Below are 24142 nucleotides of genomic sequence, written 5' to 3'. Positions count from 1 at the left end.
TGAGCGGCTGCAGGAGCACCCCAGGGGGTGAGCCGGTCCAGTCTTCCAAGCCTGCGTGAACACAGCCAGGAGTGAGAGCCAGGTGGGACACCCTCCCAGCTGCTGGGCGCAGTGCACATTGAAAGGACATTCTGGGAGCCCAGAGAGATAGCACAGTGGCGTTTGCCTTGCAAGCAGCCGATCCAGGACCAAAGGTGGTTGGTTCGAATCCCGGTGTCCCATATGGTCCCCCGTGCCTGCCAGGAGCTATTTCTGAGCAGACAGCCAGGAGTAACCCCTGAGCACCGCCGGGTGTGGCCCCAAAACCAAAAACCAAAAAAAAAAAAAAAGGACATTCTGGAACCCCAACTCCATCAGCTCCCACGGCCTCAGCCTTCACCCACTTCAACTTTCCCAGCTCTGACCATAATGAAAGCAGAGAAGGACATGGAACCCCCATCAGCTTCCGTGTGTCATCCCCCCCCCCCACTGGAGAGTGGAGCCCCACCCAGCCCAGCTTTCCAGCTAAAGGCATTGCAGGTCAGCAAGGCCTGAGGGATAAGAATCTGCTACAAGGGACAGGAGAAATGGCCCTGAGGGTGATGGAGAGAGAAGGAAGGAAGGAGGGAGGGAGGACTGGAGACAGTACAGTGGGGAGGGCATCTGCCTTGCCTGCTACCCACTCGGGTTCAATTCCAGGCTTCCCATATGGTCCTCCAAGGAGGAAGGAATGGAGGAAGGAAGGAGAGGGGGAGGGAGGAGTGGAAGGGAAGGAGGGAGAAAAGATGGAAGGAGGGAAAGAAGGAAGGAACAAAGGAAGGAGGGAAGGAAGGAAGGAAGGAAGGAAGGAAGGAAGGAAGGAAGGAAGGAAGGAAGGAAGGAAGGAAGGAAGGAAGGAAGGAAGGAAGGAAGGAAGGAGGAGGGAGGGAAGGAAGGAAGGAAGGAAGGAAGGAAGGAAGGAAGGAAGGAAGGAAGGAAGGAAGGAAGGAAGGAAGGAAGGAAGGAAGGAAGGAAGGGACAGGGAAGGAAGGAAGGGACAGGGAAGGAAGGAAGGGAGGAAGGGGGAGAGAGCAAAGGACAGTGCCAGAGAAGTCACCCACCCTTTTATTATTTTATTATTTACTTCTTTAATTTTTGTACTCAGGGGTTCTTCCTGGCTCTGCACTCAGAAATCACTCCTGGGGCCCGGAGAGATAGTACAGCGGCATTTGCCTTGCAAACAGCTGATCCAGGACCAAAGGTGGTTGGTTCGAATCCCGGTGTCCCATATGGTCCCCCGTGCCTGCCAGGAGCTATTCCTGAGCAGACAGCCAGGAGTAACCCCTGAACACAGCCGGGTGTGGCCCAAAAACCAAAAAAAAAGAGAAAAAAAAAAAAGAAATCACTCCTGGCAGTGCTTGGGGGACCCTATGGGATGCCAGGGATCGAACCCAAGTTGGCTGTGTGCAAGGCAAAAACACCCTCCCCGCTGTGCTCTCACTCCATTCCCCCTCTTATTTTTTATATTTTATTTGTTTGTTTGGGGCATATCTTGGGGTGCCAGGAATCGAACCTGGGTAGGTCCTGTGTCAGGCCAGCACTTCCCTCCACTCCCCTGCTGTGCTAAGGTTCCAGGTCCCCATTCAGTTAACCCACTATTGATGTTGCCTTTTCCTTTGCCTCTTTCTGGGGACACCTGATTCCCACCAGGGGAACCTTCTTCAAGGCAAACCCTCCACCCCACTCCCAAGCCCAGTCCAAACTCACCTGTTTCTCATCTGCCCCAGGGACTTAGGGTTCTTGTGGAGGCTTGCGGGTGGGGTCCTCAGGCGTTAAGGCAGGGTTCTCGGGCAACTGTAGAGAGAGGGAAGGCAGGCAGGGGTGAGTCTCCAGGGAGCCCAGAAAATCTCAGCCTGGGCTGGTCAGCAAGTGGTGGGCGGATGGTGCTTCCTAGAGGCCGCTCTTAGTACTGCACGCTGGGAGCACTCCCTGTTAGCTCCCATTCAGGAGGGTGAGTGTGGGGGAACCCACTTTGGAAAGACTGGACCCTAAACAGCATTAACTTTTCCCAGAGGGGCCAGAGAGATAGCACAGCGGTAGGGCGTTTGCCTTGCATGCGGACAACCCAGGAAGAACCCGAGTTCAATACCCGACATCCCATATGGGCCCCCAGACTGCCAGGGGCGATCTCTGAGTGCAGAGTCAGGAAGGTGTGGCCCAAAAACCAATCAATCAATCAATCAATAAATAAAGTTTAAAAAATAGTTTCCAGGGCCTCAGGTAGGTAAATTGGGGAGGGGGAGGTCGCTAAATCCAGCTGCAAAGTCTGGATTCGAGACAAGGCATGAGCTCAAAATGAAGGATTAAGATGCAAACAGAAGGGCCAGAGGGATAGCACAGTGGTAGGGCATTTGCTTTGCATACAGCTGAACCAGGATGGATGGTGGTTCGAATCCCTGGCATCCCATATGGTCCCCCAAGCCAGGAGCGATTTCTGAGCACATAGCCAGGAGTAACCCCTGAGCGTCACCAGGTGTGGCCCCTCCCCCAAAATTATCCAAACAGAACCAAGAAGAACCAGGAGAGAGGTGAGAAGGTTGTTGAGTTTGCATCATTAGTCTCGTGGGGTCGAAATTCTGGCGTTGAAACAGGCAGTTTAAGTTCTGGCTTTAAATCTAAAAGGAGGGGCCGGAATGTAGGGCATGCAGCCTACCCGGGACAGAGCTGGGTTCAATCCCCAACATCCCATATGGTCCCCCGAAGCCTGCCAGAAGCAATTTCTGAGCACAGAGCCAAGAGTAACCCCTGAGTGTTGCTAGTTGTGGCCCAAAAACCATTAAAAAATACATAAATGGAAAGAGCATGAAAGAAGAATGTAATAAGACAGAACTGTTCTTAGGATGAAGAGAAAAAGAGAAAGTCAGATTAGGAGCAAAAATAGATCTCAACCATATGGGATGGTGGGATGAGAAAACCCAAGCAGATGAAAAAACACACAGGGGTTGGAGAGCTAGTACAATGGTTAGGACACTTGTTTGGCATATGGTCAACCCAATTTCCATCTCCAGAACCCTAGATGGTTCTTTGAATCCTTCAGGAGTGATCTCTGAGCAGAGCCAGGAGTCAGTCTTAGATGGGCATGGTCTCAAAAGCAAAACAAACGCAGAGACTGGAAGGAAATAGAGAAAAGATTTGACGAGTGTTTGGGTCTGGGTGTTGGGACTGATATTTTTCTCTCCTCTTAATCTTTCTGTTTTTGGTTTTGTTTTTGAACCACACCTAGCAGTGCTCAGTGGACCTTATGGGATGCCAAAAATCAAACCTGGGTTGGCCGTGTGTAAAGTGAATGCCCTTCCCCACTGTGTTATCGCTCTGGTCCTACCTCCGAGATCTTCTTTTTTTGTTTTGTTTTGTTTTGTTTTTGTTTTTGGGTCACATATGACAGGCGCATAGGGGTTACTCCTGGCTCTGTGCTCAGAAATCACCCCTGGCAAGCTCGGGGGACCATATGGGATGCCGAGAATCGAACCAGTATCCTTCTGTATGCAAGGCAAACGCCCTACCTCCATGCTATCTCTCCAGCCCTCCCAGATCTTTTTGTTTGTTTGTTTGTTTTGGGGAGTCACACCTGGCAGCACTCAGGGGTTACTCCTGGCTCTACCCTCAGAAATCGCTCCTGGCAGGCTTGGGGGACCCTATGGGATGCTGGGATTCAAACCACAATCCTTCTGCATGCAAGGCAAACACCCTACCTCCATGCTATGTCTCCAGCTCCTACCCCCCCAGATCTTCTTGAATCATTTTATAACCTTGTGTTTTGGTTTTAGTTTCGGTTTTTGTTTCTTTGTTTTTTTTGTTTTTTTTTTTTGTTGTTGTTGTTTTGTTTTTCTACATCTGGTAGCACTCAGGACTCTGTGCTCCTAGCTCTGTTCTCCTGGCTCTGTGCTCAGAAATCACACTTGGTAGGCTCGAGGGACCATATAGGATGCCTAGAATCAAACCCAGTCCGCCCCACATGCAAGGCAAATGCCCTACTGCTGTGCTATCACTCCAGCTCCTAGGTTGTTGGGTTTTGTTTTGTTTTTAATGGAAAAGCCAGTTCATTTTGCAAGATAATTCCTCCTGTAGAACGGAAATTCTGTCAAAAATCTCTCTGGCAGCTAGCTCCACAGACACATGAGGGAGATGCTGTTGAATACTAGCATCCCTTGGTTGGTACAGGATTGGTGGGTATGGGGAAGAGAAGACTGAATGATCCACCCTGAGTGGGAGCACAGGGATGTGGTGGGCACCTCCCTCACCTCCCAGTAGATGGCGTCATCAAAGCAGTTTTCATCTGCAGCTTGTCCCCAGAAGGGTAACTTGAGGACTAAACCTTCAGGGAAGAGAAGAGAAGAGAAGAGGATTGGGACCTCCATCCACACCCCTCCTCGCCCCAGCCTTCCCCTCCACTGCTGGGACAGCCCAAACCCACAGCTTTGCATGCAGGATCGAAGGGTTCCAGGGTGACCAGATGATCCAGCTTACCTGTGAGGCTTCCACCTACCAGGGCCATCGCCAGGGACACAAAAAGACCCGCAGCCTGGTACTGGCCCTGTGTGCTGGCCGTCCAGTTCTGCTTGGCACCCTCAAAGTCGAAGGCACGGATGAGCCTACGGGGAGAGGCAGACAGCCCAGAGGTTGCAACCAGCCCAAGGGCCCGGGGGAGGTGGGGTGGGGAGAAGGTCGGGGAAGGGGGCTCCCACACTGACCCTTCCTCTCCATATGTCTCGACGCTGGCACTAGCAGCTGTCACCGCACCCACGATGGCCCCGATAATACCAGGGAGGCCATGGAGGTTGTGGATCCCGCACGTGTCATGGATCCGCAGGCGTGACTCCAGGAAGGGCTGCACCGGGGTGGGGTGGGGTGGGGAAACAGAGGCCATGGCAGGGCTCCCATGTTGGACACCCCAACTCCTGCCACCCCAGCCCCTCAGAGGCCCCAGCTCCCCAGCTCGGAACTCACAGTGAGGTAGACGAAGCCCAGGGTGGAGACGAGGCCGCAGATGAAGCCGGCCAGCAGGGCACCGTAGGGCATTAGCATCATCTCGGCTGCAGTGCCCACTGCCACACCGCCCGCCAGGGTGGCATTCTGGATGTGCACCTGTGGGGAGCTCAGGCAGCTACAGGACCCTCCCCGAAAGCCCAGCTGCAGCCTGAACCCCCAGCCCCAGATAGACACCTCCCACCCCTATGCTGAACCCAGACCCTGCTCATGTCATTTTTTTTTGTTTTTGTTTTTTGGTTTTTGTTTTTGGGTCACAGCCGGCTGTGCTCAGGGGTTACTCCTGCCTCTGCACTCAGAAATCGCTCCTGGCAGGCACAGGGGACCATATGGATGCCGGGATTCAAACTATCATCCATCCTGGATTGACTGCAAGCAAGGCAAACGCCCTACCGCTGTGCTATCTCTCTGGCCTCTCACGTCATTTTTTTGTTTGTTAGTGTTTTGGGCCACACCCAGCAGAACTCACTCACACTCCTAGTTCTGTACTCAGGAATCATGCCTGGCAGGCTGGGGGACCCTATGGGATGCCGGGGTTCCAACCCGGGTTAGCCTCATGCAAAAAAGTAAATGCCCTTTCTGCTCCAAGGGGCTCAGCTCAACAACAAGCTCCCTTTCCATGTACCCAGACTCTTGCCCCATCCCAAACTCTCATGAGCTTAAAGGTGGCCTCTGTCGGTCTCTCCAGTTCTCATTCCTTCTCACTGCCCCCCCTCATGCCGGCAGATGATGAAAGAGGGGAGAAGACTCAGCTGCTGAGATCCTACAGTGCCTGTGAGGCAGGAGGGTACTTCTATATTTTTTGTTTTTGTTTTGTTTTTATTTGGGGCCATACCCGACAGTGCTCAGGGGTTACTCCTGGCTCTGCGCTCAGAAATCACTCCTGGCAGTCTCGCAGTACTATATGAAATGCCAGGAATCGAATCGGGGTCTGTCCAGGGTTGGCTGTGTGCAAGGCAAATGCCCAACCACTGTGCTATCTCTCCAGCCCCAGGTGGGTTCTTCTGAGGGACCTCCAGTGGGTGGGGGCCAGAAGCTGAAGACCAGGGGTCCTGATCTTTCTCCAGCTGGGTCTAAGGCAGCGGTCAGTCCAGAAGAGTCCCCAGAAACAGGCTTCCGGATCCCCATTCCTTCTGCCTGTCCTTCCCCTGTGCCTCCATTTCTTTCTTTTATTTTTCTGGGTCACACTCAGGGATTACTCCTGGCTCTACACTCAGAAATCACCCCTAGCAGGCTCGGGGGACCATATGGGAATGCTGGGGATCAAACTGGGGTCTGTCCTGAGTGAGCCACATGCATAGCAAATGCCCTACCACTGGACTATCTCTCTGGCCCCTGTGCCTCCATTTCTTTCCTTGCATGGCATGAGCTGCAGATGGGGGTACACCAGCCCCCGCTTGCTTACCATGTCCAGCTTGCCTTTCTTGTGCAGGGTGCTGGACAGGGCCACGGTGGTGACCACGCAGGCAGCCAGCGAGCAGTAGGTGTTGATGGCTGCACGGTGCTGTGCGTCCCCGTGATTGGAGACGGCTGAGTTGAAGCTGGGCCAGAATATCCACAGGAACAGGGTACCTAGGGGAGCGGCCAGGCTGTGGGGCTCCCGAGGTGGCCATCGGCCTGTCCCGCTCACCCCCTTCTCCATCTACTCCTGACTCCCACTTTAGCCCACTTCACCTTTGAGAGAGTTGAGGGCCTGGGGAAGCTGCTGAAGGCACAGCTGGGGTGTGGAACAGGGAGGGGACTGCAGGAACCAGCACCCCACTAAGTCCCAGTATGGCAGGATCATAGGGGAAATGCAGGAAGGCCCAATGGGCAGGGCATGTGCTTGGTTTATTTTGTTTTTAGGCCACGTGGTGATGCTCATTGGCTCTCTTCAGGCTCAAGGAGTACCAGGGATTGAACAAGGTTGGACACATGCAAGGCAAACACTCGTGCTTTTTTTTTTTTTTTTTTTTGGTTTTTCGGGCCACACCTGTTAGATGCTCAGGGGTTACTCCTGGCTACGCGCTCAGAAATTGCCCCTGGCTTGGGGGGACCATATGGGACACCGGGGGATCCAACCGTGGTCCTTTCCTTGGCTAGCGCTTGTAAGGCAGATACCTTACCTCTAGCGCCACCTCGCCGGCCCCAACACTCGTGCTTTGTGGAGGAGCAAGGCCTGGGTTCCATTGAGCACCTCCGGAAACTACTCCTGAGTATAGAGCTGGGAATATTTTTGTTTTCTGGGGAGCCACCCCCGGCAGTGCTCAGGGGGTTACTCCTGACTCTGTGCTCAGAAATCACTCCTGGCAGACTCTGAGGACCATATAGGATGCCGAGGATCGAACCCGGGTCAGTCCAGGGTTGGATGTGTGCAAGGCAAATGCCCTACCTCTGTGCTATTGCTCCAGCCCAGAGCTTGGGATATTTATTTGATTTGAGGTTTGGAGACGCATTCAGTGGATGCTCAAGGCTGACTCCTGGCTTTGCACACCGGGATCACTCCTGAGCATGGAGCTGCAAAAAAGGGGGGCGGTCCCAGAGCAATAGTCCAGTGGCGAGGACACTTGCCTTGCACAGGGCTGACCCAGGTTTGATCCCCAAGCTCTCATATGGTCCCTCAAGTCTAGCAGGAGAGATTTCTAGTGCACAGCCAGGAGTGAGCCCTGAACATCCACCAAAACAACAACAAAAAAAGAAAAACAAGGGCTGGAAGTTCCAGTTCACTACATGAAGCTCACCACAAAGTGTGGTAAGTGCAGTTAGAGAAATAACTACGCTGAGAACTATCAGAACAATGTGAATGAACGAGGGAAGTAAAAAGCCTGTCTAAAATACGGGAAGGGGTGGGGAGGAGGGAGATTTGGGACATTGGTGGTGGGAATGTTGCACTGATGAAGGGCGGTGTTCTTTCCTTGACTAAAACCCAACTACAATCATGTTTGTAATCAAGGTGTCTAAATAAAGATATTAATAAAAAAGAAAAGAAAAACAAAATAAGAGCCCAAGTCTGACCAACTTCTTTCCCATAGGGGGAAGGCAAAAGCCCTGGGGTTTGGGGAAGGTCTTGGTAGCCCCCCCCCCAAGACTGAGCCCATCAGATCCTGGGGTGAAATAGGAGCTCACCGATCATGGCGAAGAGGTCTGACTGGTACACGGCAGTTTGCCGGGCTTTGCTCTGGCTCAGGTTGGATCGTTTCAGGAACGTGGTCACCATCAATCCGTAGTAGGCGCCGAAGACGTGGATGGTCATGGAGCCCCCTGCGTCCTTCACCTGCCGGGGCAGCTCTGGGTCTCAGCACTTGCCTCCACCTCCCCTCCCGGGACCCCCAAAGTGGGAGCAGAAGAGCAGCCAGCCTGCTTTTGTGTCTCCTGGGCTTCCTGTCTCAGCCCAGCTCCACACCTGTAGCTCTGCCCCACGGGGACGTCATAGTGCCAGCAGGGCTATCTCGGGACCACGTGAACCCAGGTTTGACCCCTAGCAGCCCATATGGTCCCCTCGTGAATCCCACCAGGAGTGATTCCTGAGCACAGAGCCAGGAGTCAGGCCTGAGCACTGCCACATGTGGGTCAAAGAAAAAAGCGAAAATAAAATGAGCAGAAATTTTATTTTGTTATTTTGTGGGGTTTTTTTTGTATTGTATTGTTTTGTTTTTTGGGGGGTCACACCCAGCCACACTCAGGGGTTCCTCCTGGCTCTATGCTCAGAAATCACTCCTGGCAGGCTCGGGGGACCATATGGGATGCCGGGATTCAAACCACCAACCTTCTGCATGCAAGGCAAATGCCTTACCTTCATGCTATCTCTCCGGCCCCTTGTTTGTTTGTTGTTTTGGTTTTAGGGCCACACTCGGTGGAGCATAGAGGTGACTCCGGTTCTGCATTGAGTAATTGCTCCTGGCAGGCTCGGTGGACCATATGGATGCAGAGGATTGAACCTGGGTCCATCCCGGGTTTGCTGCATGTAAGGCAAACACTCTACCATTGTTTTATCTCTCTGGCTGCAGAGCAGAAAAACTTTTATAGCAGATCAGGGAGGATTTTGGGGGTGTCTAAGGATTCTCTAGTCCAGTGGTCCTCAAACTATGGCCCGCAGGCCACATATTGTATATGTATCTATTTTGTTTCTTCATTGCAAAATAAGATATATGCAGTGTGCATAAGAATTCGTTCATGGGCCGGGTAGGTGGCGCTGGAGGTAAGGTGTCTGCCTTGCAAGCGCTAGCCAAGGAAGGACCTCGGTTCGATCCCCCGGCGTCCCATATGGTCCCCCCAAGCCAGGGACGATTTCTGAGCACATAGCCAGGAGTAACCCCTGAGCGTCAAACGGGTGTGGCCCAAAAACCAAAAAAAAAAAAAAAAAGAATTCGTTCATAAGTTTTGTTTTTACTAGAGTCAGACCCTCCAATGGTCTGGCCCCCTGTTTAAAAAGTTTGAGAACCCCTGCTCTAGTCCCTTCATCCAAATTATCCACTCCGGGGCTAGAGTGGAGGTACAGAGGAGAGGACGCTTGCTTTGCATGCAGTAGACCCAGGTTCGATTCCCAGCACCCGTAGAGTCCCTCTATGGGGGAACACCGCTCGGAGCATCGCTGGGTGTGGCCCATAAGCCAAAAAGACATCCCTGGCTGGTCCCTGGCCTCTGCAGTTCTCACCACCACCCCCAGCTAAGGTCCCCCCAACTTCCACCCCAACCAATACCCACTTACCCATAGCAGCTTGAGGAGGATGAACTCGTTCACCGAAAAGAGAGTCACTTGGAAGAGGGTCATGAGAAGCAGCTGCAAGGGGCTGACTTTGCCCAGCACCGCCCCGAAGGCCACACAGACGGAGCCCACGCAAAAGTCTGCATTGATGAGGCTGTGGGAGACAAGGGCCAAGACATGAGCCACCGTGTCATTCGCACACCAAGCTCTGGGCTGGACTTGAGTGAGACTGGGTTTCTTGTTGGATTGGAGTTGGTAGCTGAACCTCCCTTTTTTATTTGCTTCTGTTTTGGGGACACACTGAAGCTATGATCAGGCTCTGAGCTGAGGGATTAGCCCTGATGATGTTCAGGGGACCCTATGGGGTTCTAGAAATAAAACTCAGGTCAGCCGTGTGCATGGCGAATACCCTCCCCACTGGGCATCGCTCAAGCCTCCGGTGAATTTATTTTTTTATTGATTGATTGATTGATTGGTCTTTGGGCCACACCCAGAGGTGCTCAGAGGCCACTCCTGGCTCTGCACTCAAAAATCGCTCATCAGGGGCCTGGCGGTGGCGCTAGAGGTAAGGTGCCTGCCTTGCCTGTGCTAACCTTGGACGGACCATGGTTCGATCCCCCGGTGTCCCATATGGTCCCCCAAGCCAGGAGCAACTTCTGAGTGCATAGCCAGGAGTAACCCCTGAGCGTTACCGGGTGTGGCCCAAAAACCAAAAAAAAAAAAAAAAAATCGCTCATCAGGCTAGGGAACCATATGAGATGCCGGGAATCAAACCGGGTCCCTCCTGGGTCAGCCACATGCAAGGCAGACGCCCTACCACTGTGTTATCTCTCTGGCCCCTGAATTCATATTTTGAAAATATTTTGCATCTCAGACAATTGCCCTGTGAGGTCAGGTTGGTACTACAGATGAGGCAGTTAGGAATCTGCATATGGAGGCGATTTTGCTACTTCGTTTGCTTCTAGATATTTCTCTGGATGGGGCTTCCCTCATCTAATAAAAAATCTTTTATTCTGGGGATGGAAAGATAGCATGGAGGTAAGGTGTTTGCCTTTCATGAAGAAGGTCATTGGTTCGAATCCCAGCATCCCATATGGCCCCTGAGCCTGCCAGGGGCGATTTCTGAGCATAGAGCCAGGAGTAAAACCTGAGCGTTGCTGGATGTGACCAAAAAAACAAAAAAAAATCTTTTATTTTATTTCACAAAAATGTGTTGCCTTGCATGCAGAAGGTCGGGTTCGAATCCCGGCATCCCATATGATCCCCCGAGCCTGCTAGGAGCAATTTCTGAGTGTAGAGCCAGGAGTAACCCCTGAGTGCTGCCGGTGTGACCCAAAAACAAAAACAAAAAACAACAACAACAAAAACCCCAAAAACTTTAATTCCTTCAGTTAATAAAAGTTCATGTTCACACTTTAATGACAACTCTCTCAGGGGCCGGAGAGATAGCATGGAGGTAGGGTGTTTGCCTTGCATGCAGAAGGACGGTGGTTCAAATCCCGGCATCCCATATGGTCCCTTGTGCCTGCCGGTGCGATTTCTGAGCACAGAGCCAGGAGTAACCCCTGAGCATCACCAGGTGTAACCCAAAAAAACAAAATAATAAAATAAAATAAAATAAAAGATTGGCCAGAGCAGTGGTGCAATGGTAAAGCCTTGCATGCAGCTGACCCAAGACGGACCACGGTTCGATCCCCCAGCATTCCATGTGGTCCCCCAAGCCAAAAGCGATTTCTGAGCACATAGTCAGGAGTAACCCCTGAGCATCACCAGGTATGGCCCAAAACAAACAAACAAACAAAAAACAAACAGAAAAAATTCCCACAGACTGTTGACTCTCTCACAGCTGTGCACCACAGATGACGAGTCCACGGCTACCTCAGTGAACACTTAAACTGCTAAAGTTGAATTGCTAAAGGACAACTTGCCTGTCCTGCAAGCTGGCCACTGGAAAGCGGACTTTGGGAATTTTTCTTTCATGAGCTGGGGCTGGTGTTGGAGGTTAGAGGAAGTGTGTTAGGGGTGTGCATGCGTGTGTGTGTGTGTGTGTGTGTGTGTGTGTGTGTGTGTGTGTGTGCGCGCGTGTGTGTGGTGGGTTGGTGGAATCATCAGATCCACAGTATGTTACTGAGAAAAGGGATTTAGGATGGAGATAGAAATAGAGACGTTCAGACTACATCCCTGAGACTCCAATATCTACATGGTTCTTTCTCCTGGGAGAGAAAGAATAAGACAAAGAAAAGCACCTTCCTTTGTCTGGAACCACTCATTCAAGAACTTTCCAAAGCTGGTTTGAGCATCCCTGCCCTGGGATTTCAACCATTACCTACTGGAACCAGGATGCTTCTATCCCAAGGACCAAGCAACCTAGGTTCATCCACCCCAAGTTTGCCAAGCCCTGCCCCTTGGCCATGTGCCCGGTCCCTCTGCCCTACATCCTACCCCTCTCTCCTACTCCCCTCCCCTTTGTCCTACGCCTCACCCCATCTTCTACACCCCCTTTGTCCTACACCCCACCCCTCTGTCTCCTAAGCCCTTCCCCTTGGCCATATGCCCCATACTTCTGTCTTATGGCCCACCCCTCTGCCCTTCGCCCACCCCCGGCCCAGCTCACTTCTCCACGCCCAGAAGGATGTGGCCGTTCTCGAAGGAGTGCAGCCAGCCTTGCACGAGCAGCGCCCACTGGATGCCGAAGGCCGCCAGCAGAAAGTTGAAGCCCACGGCGCTGTAGCCGTAGCGATGCAGGAAGGTCATGAGGAAGCCGAAGCCCACGAAGATCATCGCATTCACATCCTGGAAGCCTGCGGGAGAGCACAAGGTCTTGCCCACCTGGGACCAGCCCAGGCGCCCCCCACCCGAAGCCTCCTTCTCCCCCCTAGCTCCACTGGATCCTGGCAGGCCATGTCCTCCCTCGGATGGCGATGCCACTCCTTGGTCTCCTCCTAAGAGACCCTGCAGGCAGGTGGGCTGGAAACACGATTTTAGGCCACTGCGTTATGATGCTAGCAGGTGTCTTGATGACCCCCACCCCCCTGGGTGAGGACAGTTAGCTCCCCTCTTCATCCGATGCCAGTGGGGCACTTGGAGTTGCCAGGCTGTGGATTCATTAGATTCAGGGCACTGGCTCTCATGGATGTGGCCTATCTCAAAAAACTAAAAAGTAATACACATAGGGGCTGGAGAGAGAGCAGAGTGGAGGAGTACTGCGGAGAGATAGGGTTAGAGAGACAGTGAAGAGATAGTATGGGGCTAAGGCACTTACACTATCAGTTAATTTTTGTTCAATCTTTGATACATTATAGTCAACTAAGCACTGCTTGGCTGTGGCCCAAACCCATCCCCTCCATGGGGGCCGGAGAGATAGCACAGCAGAAGGGTGTTTGCCTTGTATACAGCCAACACAGGATGGACCCCAGTTCGAATCCCAACAGCCCATATGCTCCCCAGAGCCAGCCAGGAGTGGTTTTCTGAGTGCAGAGCTAGGAGGAACCCCTGAGCACTATCGGGTGTGACCCAAAATCCAAAAACACAAAAACCCATTCTCTCCAAAACAAACAAACAAACAAAAAACAATCAACATCAGCAATGAGGGACAAATGCCTTTACATGGAGTCTATTTTGTTTTCATCTGAACCTCCCAAATCTGTGGGTGCTTAATGGTTACTTCTGGTTCTCTGCTCAGGGTTTTGTACCAATCTTGCTCCCCTAGGAAAAACAAGCATGTTGTCCTTTGAACCATCTTTCTGGCCCTAGAAGGAGATTCTGAAAAAGGACAAGTGCCCTCTGGGAGCTCACCAACTGAGACAATCCCAGTCTACACAGGAAGGAAAGCTCAGACAGAAAAAATAAAGTTGTTAGGCAGAAGAGAGGCTATGTGTCAGGAAAGACAAAGCCAGGTGGACATGTGCCAGGGTGCAAAGGACATCAGAGATATGCAGAGATGGGCAGAGGGACAATTGGTCTAACCTGCTGCCCAGCTGAGGAGGGCACTGTCAGGGAAGTGTGAGGGGAACAAGGAATGGCTTCTTTTTTGGAGGGGGAGTCAAACCCGGCAGTGCTCAGGGGTTCTCTTGGCTCTCCCTACCGCTGTGCTATCTCTCCAGTCTCTGGAATAGCATCTCTGAAGGTCCTTCTTTGCTCTTCCTGCCCCCTCAGGGGTGTCCTTGTCTTTCTCTTCCACTGTCCCTGAAGCACTTGTTCAATGGTTTCACCAAATTCACTAAGTAGGGGTGCTATTGCGCCATAATTCTTAGATACTGCTTTTTCTTCTTTACCAAAACACTACAGAAGCTTGGCATTTTCATGGGAGTCTTGAAGGGAGAAAGATGGACACCCCGGCTTGCTGTGTTACCCCAAAACAGTCCAGTTCAGCTGAGCTGACTGGGATACATTGGCCGCGAGCCCTAGCGGTGGGCACAAGGGGGCAGCAGCGAGCACAGGGCCTTTCTTGCTCTCCAGGCTCCCAACAGTCTGCACCCCACTTCTCTCTCCACCCCACTGCACCATCACCATGGGACCTCCTGGGAAGGTAGGGGTAGGGGAGAGGTCACAACGCAGAAAAGGTTGTACTAGAGTTTGGGGCAAATATCCATCCTGTGTTGATTGTGCCATCCATCCCATGGGTACAAAGGCTCCACCTGGCAGAGAATGCCCAAAGCATTTTGGGGGCCCGGAGCCATAGCACAGCCGTAAGGCATTTGCCTTGCAAGTGTTCAACACAGGACAGACCCAGTTTGAATCCCGGCATCCCATATGGTACCCCTGCCTGCCAGGAGCGACTTTTTGTTTTGTTTTGTTTTGGGGCCACACCCGGCAGTGCTCAGGGGTTACTCCTGGCTGTCTGCTCAGAAATAGCTCCTGGCGGGGCCGGGCGGTGGCGCTCGAGGTAAGGTGCCTGCCTTGCCTGCGCTAGCCTAGGAGACGGACCGCGGTTCGATCCCCCGGCGTCCCATATGGTCCCCCAAGCCAGGAGCGACTTCTGAGCGCATAGCCAGGAGTAACCCCTGAGCGTCACCGGGTGTGGCCCAAAAACCAAAAAAAAAAAAAAAAAATAAAAAAAAAAAAAAAGAAATAGCTCCTGGCAGGCATGGGGGACCATATGGGACACCGGGATTTGAACCAACCACCTTTGGTCCTGGATCGGCTGCTTGCGAGGCAAATGCCGCTGTGCTATCTCTCCGGGCCCGCCAGGAGCGACTTTTGAGCACAGAACCAGGAGTAACCCCTGAGCACTACTGGGGTGTGACCCCAAAACCACAATAAATAAATAAAGATAAATAAATAGATAAATAAATAATAAAGCAAGCAAGCACTTTTGGCACCCTGGTCTACACTAACATCCAGGGAGCCCCCTCAACCGCTGGTCTAGGGGTGTGAGCATCTGTGATGGGCATCTGCTTTCCAAGGTCCCCAGCAGTAGCTGTCAGCTGACCTCCCAGATCTCCCACTGCACCCAGGAACACTCAAGGACTTAAGGAGCTCTTAAAGACGGACTCACTGAAGGCTGGGTTTGATCCCAGAGCCTCCCACTAGGCAACGCTGCCCCCTGCTGGCAGAGAAGCTCATGTACATTCAACGTAGCTGCCCAGTTTTAGTGCTGGAAGGGCGTGAAACACACCCTCAGGGGTTAAATCCATCTGCTCTGGGTCAGCTCCCCCCTGGCCCTTTTTTCCTTTTCTTTTTCATTTTTCTTTCTTTTCTTGTTCTTTCTTCCTTCCTAACTTCCTTCCTTTCTTTCTCTCTTCCTTCCTTCCTTCCTCCCTCCCTCTCCCTTTCTCTCTTCCTTCCTTCCTCCCTCCCTCTCCCTTTCTTTCTTTCTTTCTTTCTTTCTTTCTTTCTTTCTTTCTTTCTTTCTTTCTTTCTTTCTTTCTTTCTTTCTTTCTTTCTTTCTTTCTTTCTTTCTTTCTTTCTTTCTTTCTTTCTTTCTTTCTTTCTTTCTTTCTTTCTCTCTCTCTCTCTCTCTCTCTCTTTCTTTCTTTCTTTCTTTCTTTCTTTCTTTCTTTCTTTCTTTCTTTCTTTCTTTCTTCTTTTGCCACACCTGGCAATGCACAGGACTTACTCCTGGTCCTGTGCTCAGGAATCACTTCTGGCAGTGCTCATGGAACCACACAGAGTGCCAAGGATCAAACCTTGTTTGGCCAGTGCCAGGGAAGTGTCTTCCCCGCTGTCCTGTGGCCCTGAACCTCCTCCCTGGCACTTTCCAGGAAACTGTGGGATTTGGGGATTCCTGGCTCCCCTTGGGCTAAGCTCCTGCACTTGGCTAGGCCCAGGTAGGATATTCGCAAACATCCCAGATGCCCTCAGCTCAGGCCTTGGGGGAAAACCAGCACAGGCCTCCAGCTGGCTCTGGGTCCACTGCCTGTTGTGGAGTCAGGCTGCCCAAGGCCCTCAGGCCCTCTGAGCCCAGCCAGAGCAGGTTGGAGCGGGATCCTCTGGGATCTGAGAGGCAGAGGGTTCCACTAAACCCCAGGCAGAAGGAGAAATCATACACAGGTGCTGGGAGCTTGGGGCCAAGAGCTGCACCCCTGGAATGTGCCTCAGGCCTGGAGAGCTGGGAAGGGGGGCTGGAACCCCCAGGGAGCACATGCCTACAGCTCCAACCCTGAGATAAAGTAAGTCTGGAAGAGGAGGAGAGTGGGAGCCAGAGTATAGCATAGTGGGGAGGGTGCTTGCCTTGCACACTGCTGACCCTGGTTTGATCCCCAGCATCCCGTAGGGTCCCCTGAGCATCACCATGAGTGATTCCCAAGCATAGAGCTAGGAGTGACCCCTGCGTGTGGCCCAAAAAATTAAAATAAAAGAGGAGGGAGGTGGGCTGGAGAGATAGCACAGCCGTAGAGCGTTTGCCTTACACTCGGCCAACCCAGGATGGACCTGGGTTTGATTCCCGGCATCCCATATGGTCCCCTGAACCTGCCAGGAGTGATTTCTGAGTGCAGAGCCAGGAGAAACCTCTGAGTGCCACCAGGTGTGGCCCCAAAACCAAAAAATAAAAGAGGAGGGAGGGAAAGAGGGAGAGAGGGAATGCAATAGGACACCCAGGTTCAGTCCATCCAGGGGTCCACAACACTTCCCTGCTCCCTGAAGTCTCCTGGACACGGTATCTCATCAGCATAGGGCACAGCCCTGCCTATTACCTCCCTTCTTTTATGTACTATATCTCTATGAATGTGCTTCTCAGCAGTCCCGCCAAACCTGCCACTGCCCCATCTTTTTCCACAAAAAGCTGCTGAACTGTGAAATTGGAACAATAGCACAGCAGTAGTGCATTTGCCTTCCACACAACTGACCCGGGAAGAACCCAGGTTTGATCCCCGGCACCCCATATGGTCCCCGAGCCTGCCAGGAGTAATTTCTGAGCACAGAGCCAGGGGTAACCCCTGAGAGCCAGGGGTAACCCCTGTGCACAGCTGGATGTGACCCCCCCAAAAAGGGGGACACAGATGTCTTCAAAGGTCAGGGGTGCAGGTACTAAGGGAGTGGCTCCAAGGAAACAGTGTTGGTCAGAGGGGCTGCTGCAGGTGAGTTCTGGGGTCCTCTCGGAAATGTGTTTACCTTAAGTGTCAGGGCTGAGAGAGGAGGAGGAAGATGCAGAGACCCTGAGAGCCTGACGAGTCCCAGGGAGGTCACACCGACTCTGGTGACCTTGGCCAGCCCTGAGTCCCAAAAGTTGGGGTTCCAGATCCCTGAGCACCCCCACTTGGAAGAGGGTCCTAGGTCCTATCCACTCCCCATCTGAGGGGTTGAGAAGTCAGTCGGGAACCAGCAAGGCTGACATTGCCACAGGCTTCCCTCCTGGCTCTCAGCAGTCAGGGTAGTAGTGAGATCTGGGGAGCCCCAATATCCCTCTATTGATCTGTTTGGTATTCGAGTTATCCCTTGAGATACTCAGGGCTGACTGTGCTCAGGGATCTTTCCTGGAGGGCTCAGGGGACCGAACCTAGGTCAGTGCAGTCCAAGAAAAGTGCCTTCCCGCCTCCCAAGACTTGGAGGGTAGAGAAATCCGGGGATGCCCCTTCTCCTCCCAGCCCAAAGAAGAGGTTCTGGGGTGCCCTCTCACAAACCAGCCAGCCAGCCCCTGAGCCCTTGATTCGAAGAGTGGGACCCCATCCTCAAAAGACCCATGTCGGAACATTTTCAGGGGGTGCAAAAGGTGCCCAAAGGGAGCAAAGAGCCAAGGGCACATTGGCCATCTGGGGGGAGCTTCCCAGAGAAGTGGGGACCTGCAGGGTTGGAGGGAACTCACTGGGGTACCGGTAGTAGAACTCGTTCTCCAGGTCGCTGGAAATGTTCCCGGAGCGCTTATTTTGCGGCCAGTGCGCGTCCGAGTGGGGGTCGTAGCGCGCGAACACCCCAAACAGGACGATCAGGGCGACCTGCAGGAGCAGGCAGGTGGCCGGCAGTCGCCAGCGGAGGTCGGTGTTCCAAGCCATGGGGCGGGCGGACGGGCAGCAGGCAGCGGGCACCAGGTAGGGCAGGATGGAGCTTATAACAGAGAGCGGCGGGGCGGGGCACGGCGGGCACACCCTTCTGCCAGGGGTCCCTGCAGCTTTGGGGCGCGGTCTGTGTGGGTGCGGAGGTGCCCCAACTCGGTGTACCCCTTCTCTCTCCCTCTCTCTCTTCTTCTCTCCTCTCCTCTCCTCTCTCTCCCTCTCTCTCCTCTTTTCTTTCTCTTCCTCTCCTTCTTTCTCCTTCTCCCTCTCCTTCTCTGTCTGTCTGTCTGTCTGTCTGTCTGTCTCTCTCTCTCTCTCTGCAGGTGTGCTTCTGTCTTATCCTCTCCCCCCCCTTCTCAGCAGGTGTACTTCTAGTAAGGCAGATGTCTTTTGTTTATTTGTTTGTTTTTGGGCCACACCCAGTGATGCTCAGGAGTTACTCCTGGCTATGCGCTCAGAAATTGCTCCTGGCTTGGGGGACCATAGGGGACGCCAGGGGATCAAACCACAGTTTGTCCTAGGCTAGCTCAGGCAAGCAGACACTTTACCGCTTGCACCAAAGCTCGGGCCCCCCTTCTCTTATCCTCTCTCTCTCTCTCTCTCTCTCTCTCTCTCTCTCTCTCTCTCTCTCTCTCTCTCCTTCTCTGTTTCTCTCTCTTTCCCTCTGTCTCTCCGTCTCCTTTAGTCTCTGTCTCTCTATCCCCTTCTCTGTCTCTCTCTCCTTCTCTCTCTATCCCCTTCTCTCTGTCTCTGTCTGTCTATCTCTTTCTCTGTCTCTGTCTCTCTGTCTCTTTCTCTGTCTCTCTGTCTCTGTCTCTCTGTCTCTTTCTCTGTCTCTCTGTCTCTTTCTCTGTCTCTGTCTCTCTCTGTCTCTGTCTCTCTCTGTCTCTCTCTGTCTCTCTCTCTGTCTCTCTCTCTCTGTCTCTGTCTGTCTGTCTGTCTGTCTGTCTCTCTCTCTCTCTCTCTCTCTCTCTCTCTCTCTCTCTCTCTCTCTCTTTCCAGGCTCTCCAAGTCAAACTGCATTGGGCTGAAAGGGTTTCCGGCCCAAGAGGGGCAGCCACCACTGAATTTTCGTGTGTGACATGGGACATGGGTGTGTGTGTGTGGCTCTTGGACAGAGAGAAAGAAGAAGCTTTATTTTGTGAGGAAGAGGCTGGGCCACATCTGGAGGTACTCAAGACTTAGCCTGAGCTCAGGAAAGATTCTTGGGGTGCTCAGAGGGGATGAGCATACTGGTGGTTAGTGCTCAATGAGGACCCAAGCCCAGTTGGTCACACGCAAAGCAACTGCCCTCCCTGTGTACTATGGCTCCAGACCCTTTGTGTCTTTACAGCCTTCAGGGGTGGAGTGACATTGTCTCTGTGCCTTGCGAAAGACTTCGGAGAAGCCTTTTCAGAACAGAACCAGGGGCTGGGACCTGCTCTGGCTACACCAGGTCCCCCCCAGAAACATCAGCGTCCCAGAAGCTTCCATGGATCTTAGCGGGGGAGTTCCTAGGGGCTCAGGACCCCAAGGATGGTGCAGTTGCAAGATGACCCTGTGGGAACAGCGGGCTGAGGGTTCTGAGGATTGTAGAGAGAGAATGTAGGGACAGTAAGGTCAGGGAGCCATGACAAGGGTCAAGGACTGCAACTGCTTTTGTTTGTTTTGTTATTTGAGTCACACCTGGCTCTGTGCTTGAGACACTCCTGGTAGTTTTTGGGGGACTATCTGGAGTGCCATGGGCCAGACTGACCTGGGTGGGCTCTGTGCAAGGCAAGCACCCTCCCTGTGGTGTTTAAAGGTCCCCGTGGACCCTTACTGCTTTAACAGCTCCCAGGATAACTTTGCTGAAATGCTGTTACTCCTGACCCTGCACCCAGAAATCACTCCTGAATTCGAACCACCATCCATCCTGGATCATATGGGGTGCAGGAAATCAAACCCATGTTTGAGCTGTGCTATCACTCTGGCCCTAAAATAATTTTTGATTTTTGGTTTTTGGGTCACACTTGGTGCCACTCAAGGGGTTACTCCTGGCTCTGTGCTCAAAAATTGCTCCTGGCAGGCATGGGAGACCATTTGAGATGCCAGGGGATCAAACTGCGGTCCATCTTAGATCAGCGCATGCAAGGTAAACTCCTTACCACTGTGCTATCTCACCAGTTCCAAATATTTTTTTTTTGGTTTTTGGGGCACACCCAGAGACAGTTAGGGGTGACTTTTGGCTCTGCACTCAGAAATCACTCCTTGAGGGGCTGGAGAGATAGCATGGAGGTAAGGCGTTTGCCTTTCATGCAGAAGGTCGGTGGTTCGAATCCCGGCATCCCATATGGTCCCCTGAGCCTGCCAGGAGTAACCCCTGAGCACTGCCGGGAGTGACCCAAAAACAAAACAAAACAAAAACAAAACAAAAAAAAATCACTTCTTGTAGGCTTGGGGCACCATATAGGATGCCGGGGATTGAACCCGGGTTTGTCCTGGATCGGCTGCATGCAAGGCAAATGCCCTACTGTTGTGCTATCTCTCCAGCCCCTTGCTTCCAGATTTGAGCTGCTTTGTGTATGGGACGTGGCTGCCATATTGTTAATCGGCAAGAGCCAAGTCTCAAGGTCAAACCACTAGCCAGATTAGTTTACAATCCGTCAAGAGAAACTTCCAAGTCTGCTTTTCCAACCCGGGCCAGCCGTGCCAGAGATCCACCCCACTTTGTGACCACAGTCTTGTTTGCATGCTTGAGTTCTAAGCTCAAGAGACAACACAAGAGCCTCCCCACCTGAGCCTGAGACACTGCCCCTGCTCAGTCCCTCAGAAGTGCACCCCAATTGCCCCTGTGTGGGTCCCCTCAATTGCAGGTGCTTAGATTGTGGCCCAAGATGAGACAGGGACTGAGAGAAAACGGAGGTTTATAGGGTGGGTGGGAAAGAGAAACTTAACCTGAAGCTTGACTCCAGAGGCCTGAGCCCACTTTTTTGTTTTTGTTTTTGGGCCACACCTGGCAGTACTCAGGGATTACGCCTGGCTTTGCACTCAGAAATCACTCCTGGCCCAGCGGACCATATGGGATGCTGGGGATTGAACCCAAGTTCGTCCTGGCTAGGTTCATTCTGGCCCCCTGAGTCTCTTTGAACAGAGGAAGCAAAGGGGGTCAAAGAGATAGCACAGTGGTAGGGTGTTTGCCTTACATGCAGCCAACCCAGGATGAACCCCAGTTTGATTCCTGGCATCCAATATGGCCCCCTGAGCCTGTCAGGAGTGATTTCTGAATGCAGAGCCAGGAGTAACCCTGAGTGCCACCAGATGTGGCCAAAAAAAAAAAAAAAAAGTAAAGAAAAGAAAAGATGGGGCGGGTGAGGTGGCACTGGAGGTAAGGTGTCTGCCTTGCAAGTGCTAGCCAAGGAAAGATGGCGACTGTGGTTCGATTCCCCCGACGTCCCATATGGTCCCCCCAAGCCAGGGGCAATTTCTGAGCGCTTAGCCAGGAGTAACCCCTGAGCATCAAATGAGTATGGCCCGAAAAACCAAAAAAAAAAAAAAAAAGAAGAAAAAAAAAAGAAAAGAAAAGAAAAGAAAAGATGGGCCGGAGAGATAGCATGGAGGTAAGGCATTTGCCTTTCAAGCAGAAGGTCATTGGTTTGAATCCCAGCATCCCATATGGTCCCCCGTACCTGCCAGGGGCAATTTCTGAGCATAAAGCCAGGAGTAACCCCTGAGCACTGCCGGGTGTGACTCCCCAAAAAGACAAACAAAGAAAAGAACAAAACAAACAAAACAAAAGAAAAAACAAAACAAAACAAAGAAAAGATGAGGCAATAGCACAGAGGAGAAGGCATCTGCCTTAAACCTGTCTGACCTGGGGACCCTATGGAATGCTGAAGCTTGAACCCAGGTTAGCTGCGTTCAAGGCAAGTGCCAGCCAGGAGTGATTCCTTTGCGCAGAGCCAAGAGTAAACTCCTGAGCACTGCCCTGTGTGCCCCCCAAAACAAAATAAATAAATAGAAGAGGAAGTAGAAAGATTCAGGAAGAAAAAAAAAGATTCAGGAAGTTGGTTATTGGTACCTAAGGGAAGAAAGAGACAGAATGGGGATGGAGGATGGGGTGTGGGGCATTTGCCTTGCAGGGAGCTGACTGACCCTGGCTTGGTCTCCAGTTCTGCACAGGGACTCCTGAGAACCACTAGGACCACTCAAGTAGCTCAAGGACCACTAGGAGTAGCCCTTGGGCACAGAGCCAGAAGTAGCCCCTGAACACAGGAATAACCCCTGAGCACAGAGGCAGGATTAACTCAGGAACACAGGAGTAGCATGTGAGCACAGAACCAGGATTAACTCCAGAGCACAGAGCCAGGAGTAATCCCTGATCACAGAGCCAGGAGTAACCCTGAGCACAGAGCCAGGAGTAATCCCTGAGCATGTCCAAGCCCCAAGTTTCCCCCGATAAAATGCAGCTGCCAGAGCTCTGAGGAGGCTGGGGACAAACTGGGGTGCAGCCTCCTGGAAGGGAGCATCTGTTTCTACTCAGATCAAGGAGACCAGTTTTTCTTCATTTTTCACAAATGGGGACCTAAAACAAAGCCCCGGATTAGCGGCAGGAGGAAGGAGCTGTTCCAGCGAGGAACATTGACCTTTGCCAGGCTGCAACCCAGCCCAAGAGCCCGTCCTCGGCGGACGCCCCTTCCAGGAAGGCCTGCAGGTCTGAGGGCACAGCCTGGCAGCTGGGGGATGCCATCAATCACCCACACTTCCAGCCACTGTCACTTCTCTCCTCACCCCAATGCAAAGGGCTTGTCTTAGAAGCTGAGAACCAAGAGCCGCCTACCTGAATGGCCTAAGGTTTGCCAACTGAAAGTCATGCCAAGCCCCCTCACCTGGCCAGGCACCTTGTCCCCTGGGCCAAGGCTCTGGTCACCCAGTCCAGACACTGACCGTTGACCCCTGATGGCAGGGAGTGCCGGGGTCCTCTAGGCTTCCATCCTATGGAACTTCTTTAGATTTTGAGGGGGAGTTGGTCCACACCAGCAGCGCTCAGGAGTTATTCCTGGCTCTGCGCTCAGAAATCACTCTCCTGGCAGGCTCGGGGAACCATGTGGGATGCCAGGAATTGAATCAGGGTCCTTCTGGGGTTGGCAGCATGAAAGGTAAACACATTACCGCTGTGCTATCACTCCAGTCCCTTGATTTTTTTTTTTCCTTTGGTTTTCGGGTCACACCCAGCAGCGCTCAGGGGTTACTCCTGGCTCTATGCTCAGAAATCGCTCTTGGCAGGCTCAGGGGACCATATGGGATGCCCTGATTCGAACCACCATCCTTCTGCATGAAGGCAAACGCCTTAGGGCCCAGAGAGATAGCACAGCGGTGTTTGCCTTGCAAGCAGCCTATCCAGGACCTAAGGTGGTTGGTTCGAATCCCGGTGTCCCATATGGTCCCCCGTACCTGCCAGGAGCTATTTCTGAGCAGACAGCCAGGAGTAACCCCTGAGCACCACCAGGTGTGGCCCAAAACCCAAAACCCAAAAAAAAAAAAAAAAGGCAAACTCCTTACCTCCATGCTATCTCTCTGGGCCCAGGTCTCTTGATTCTTACAATATTTCTCTTCTTGAATTTTAATTCGCAGGGTCAGGATGGAGCAAAAGTCTTATTGTTGAAAGGCACAGAATTTGCTACTAACCACCTCCCCAGCCTTTTTGCTCATTATTTTTTTTGTTTGTTTGCTTCTGTTTTTGTTTTGTAGCCACACCTGGCGGCATTCAGGGGTTACTCCTGTTTCTGTGCTCAGAAATCACTCCTGGCAGGTTCATGGGGACCCTCTGGGATGATGGGGATCCAACCCAGGTAGGCTACATGTAAGGCAAACATCTCCCACTGTGCTATTGTCTCATCCTCACCATTTGCTCAGGTTTTTTTTTTTTTTGGGGGGGGGAGGGTCACACCCGGCAGCAGTCAGGGTTACTTTTGGCTCTGCTACTCAGAAAGTGCCCTGGGGGCTTGAGAGATAGCACAGCGGCGTTTGCCTGTGCAAGCAGCCGATCCAGGACCAAAGGTGG

At 52.4% G+C, this 24142-nt stretch overlaps 1 protein-coding gene across 1 annotated transcript; it reads right to left on the bottom strand.

Annotated features, from left to right (window-relative positions):
- Window positions 1-1749: 1749 nt before the first annotated feature.
- On the bottom strand, window positions 1750-18120 carry RHCG (Rh family C glycoprotein). Its single transcript, XM_049783942.1, has 10 exons — window positions 17934-18120; window positions 12303-12489; window positions 9692-9842; window positions 8110-8257; window positions 6410-6576; window positions 4966-5103; window positions 4710-4846; window positions 4486-4610; window positions 4260-4333; window positions 1750-1812 (listed from the first exon to the last, which is right to left on the bottom strand). The coding sequence occupies exons 1-10, from the start codon at window positions 18118-18120 to the stop codon at window positions 1750-1752; spliced, it is 1377 nt and encodes a 458-aa protein (XP_049639899.1).
- Between the last annotated feature and the right edge of the window lie 6022 nt (window positions 18121-24142).

The sequence above is a fragment of the Suncus etruscus genome, chromosome 11 (genome assembly GCF_024139225.1).
Source record: "Suncus etruscus isolate mSunEtr1 chromosome 11, mSunEtr1.pri.cur, whole genome shotgun sequence".
NCBI classification, from domain to species: domain Eukaryota; kingdom Metazoa; phylum Chordata; class Mammalia; order Eulipotyphla; family Soricidae; genus Suncus; species Suncus etruscus.
This window is presented reverse-complemented; position numbering and strand designations above follow the sequence as displayed.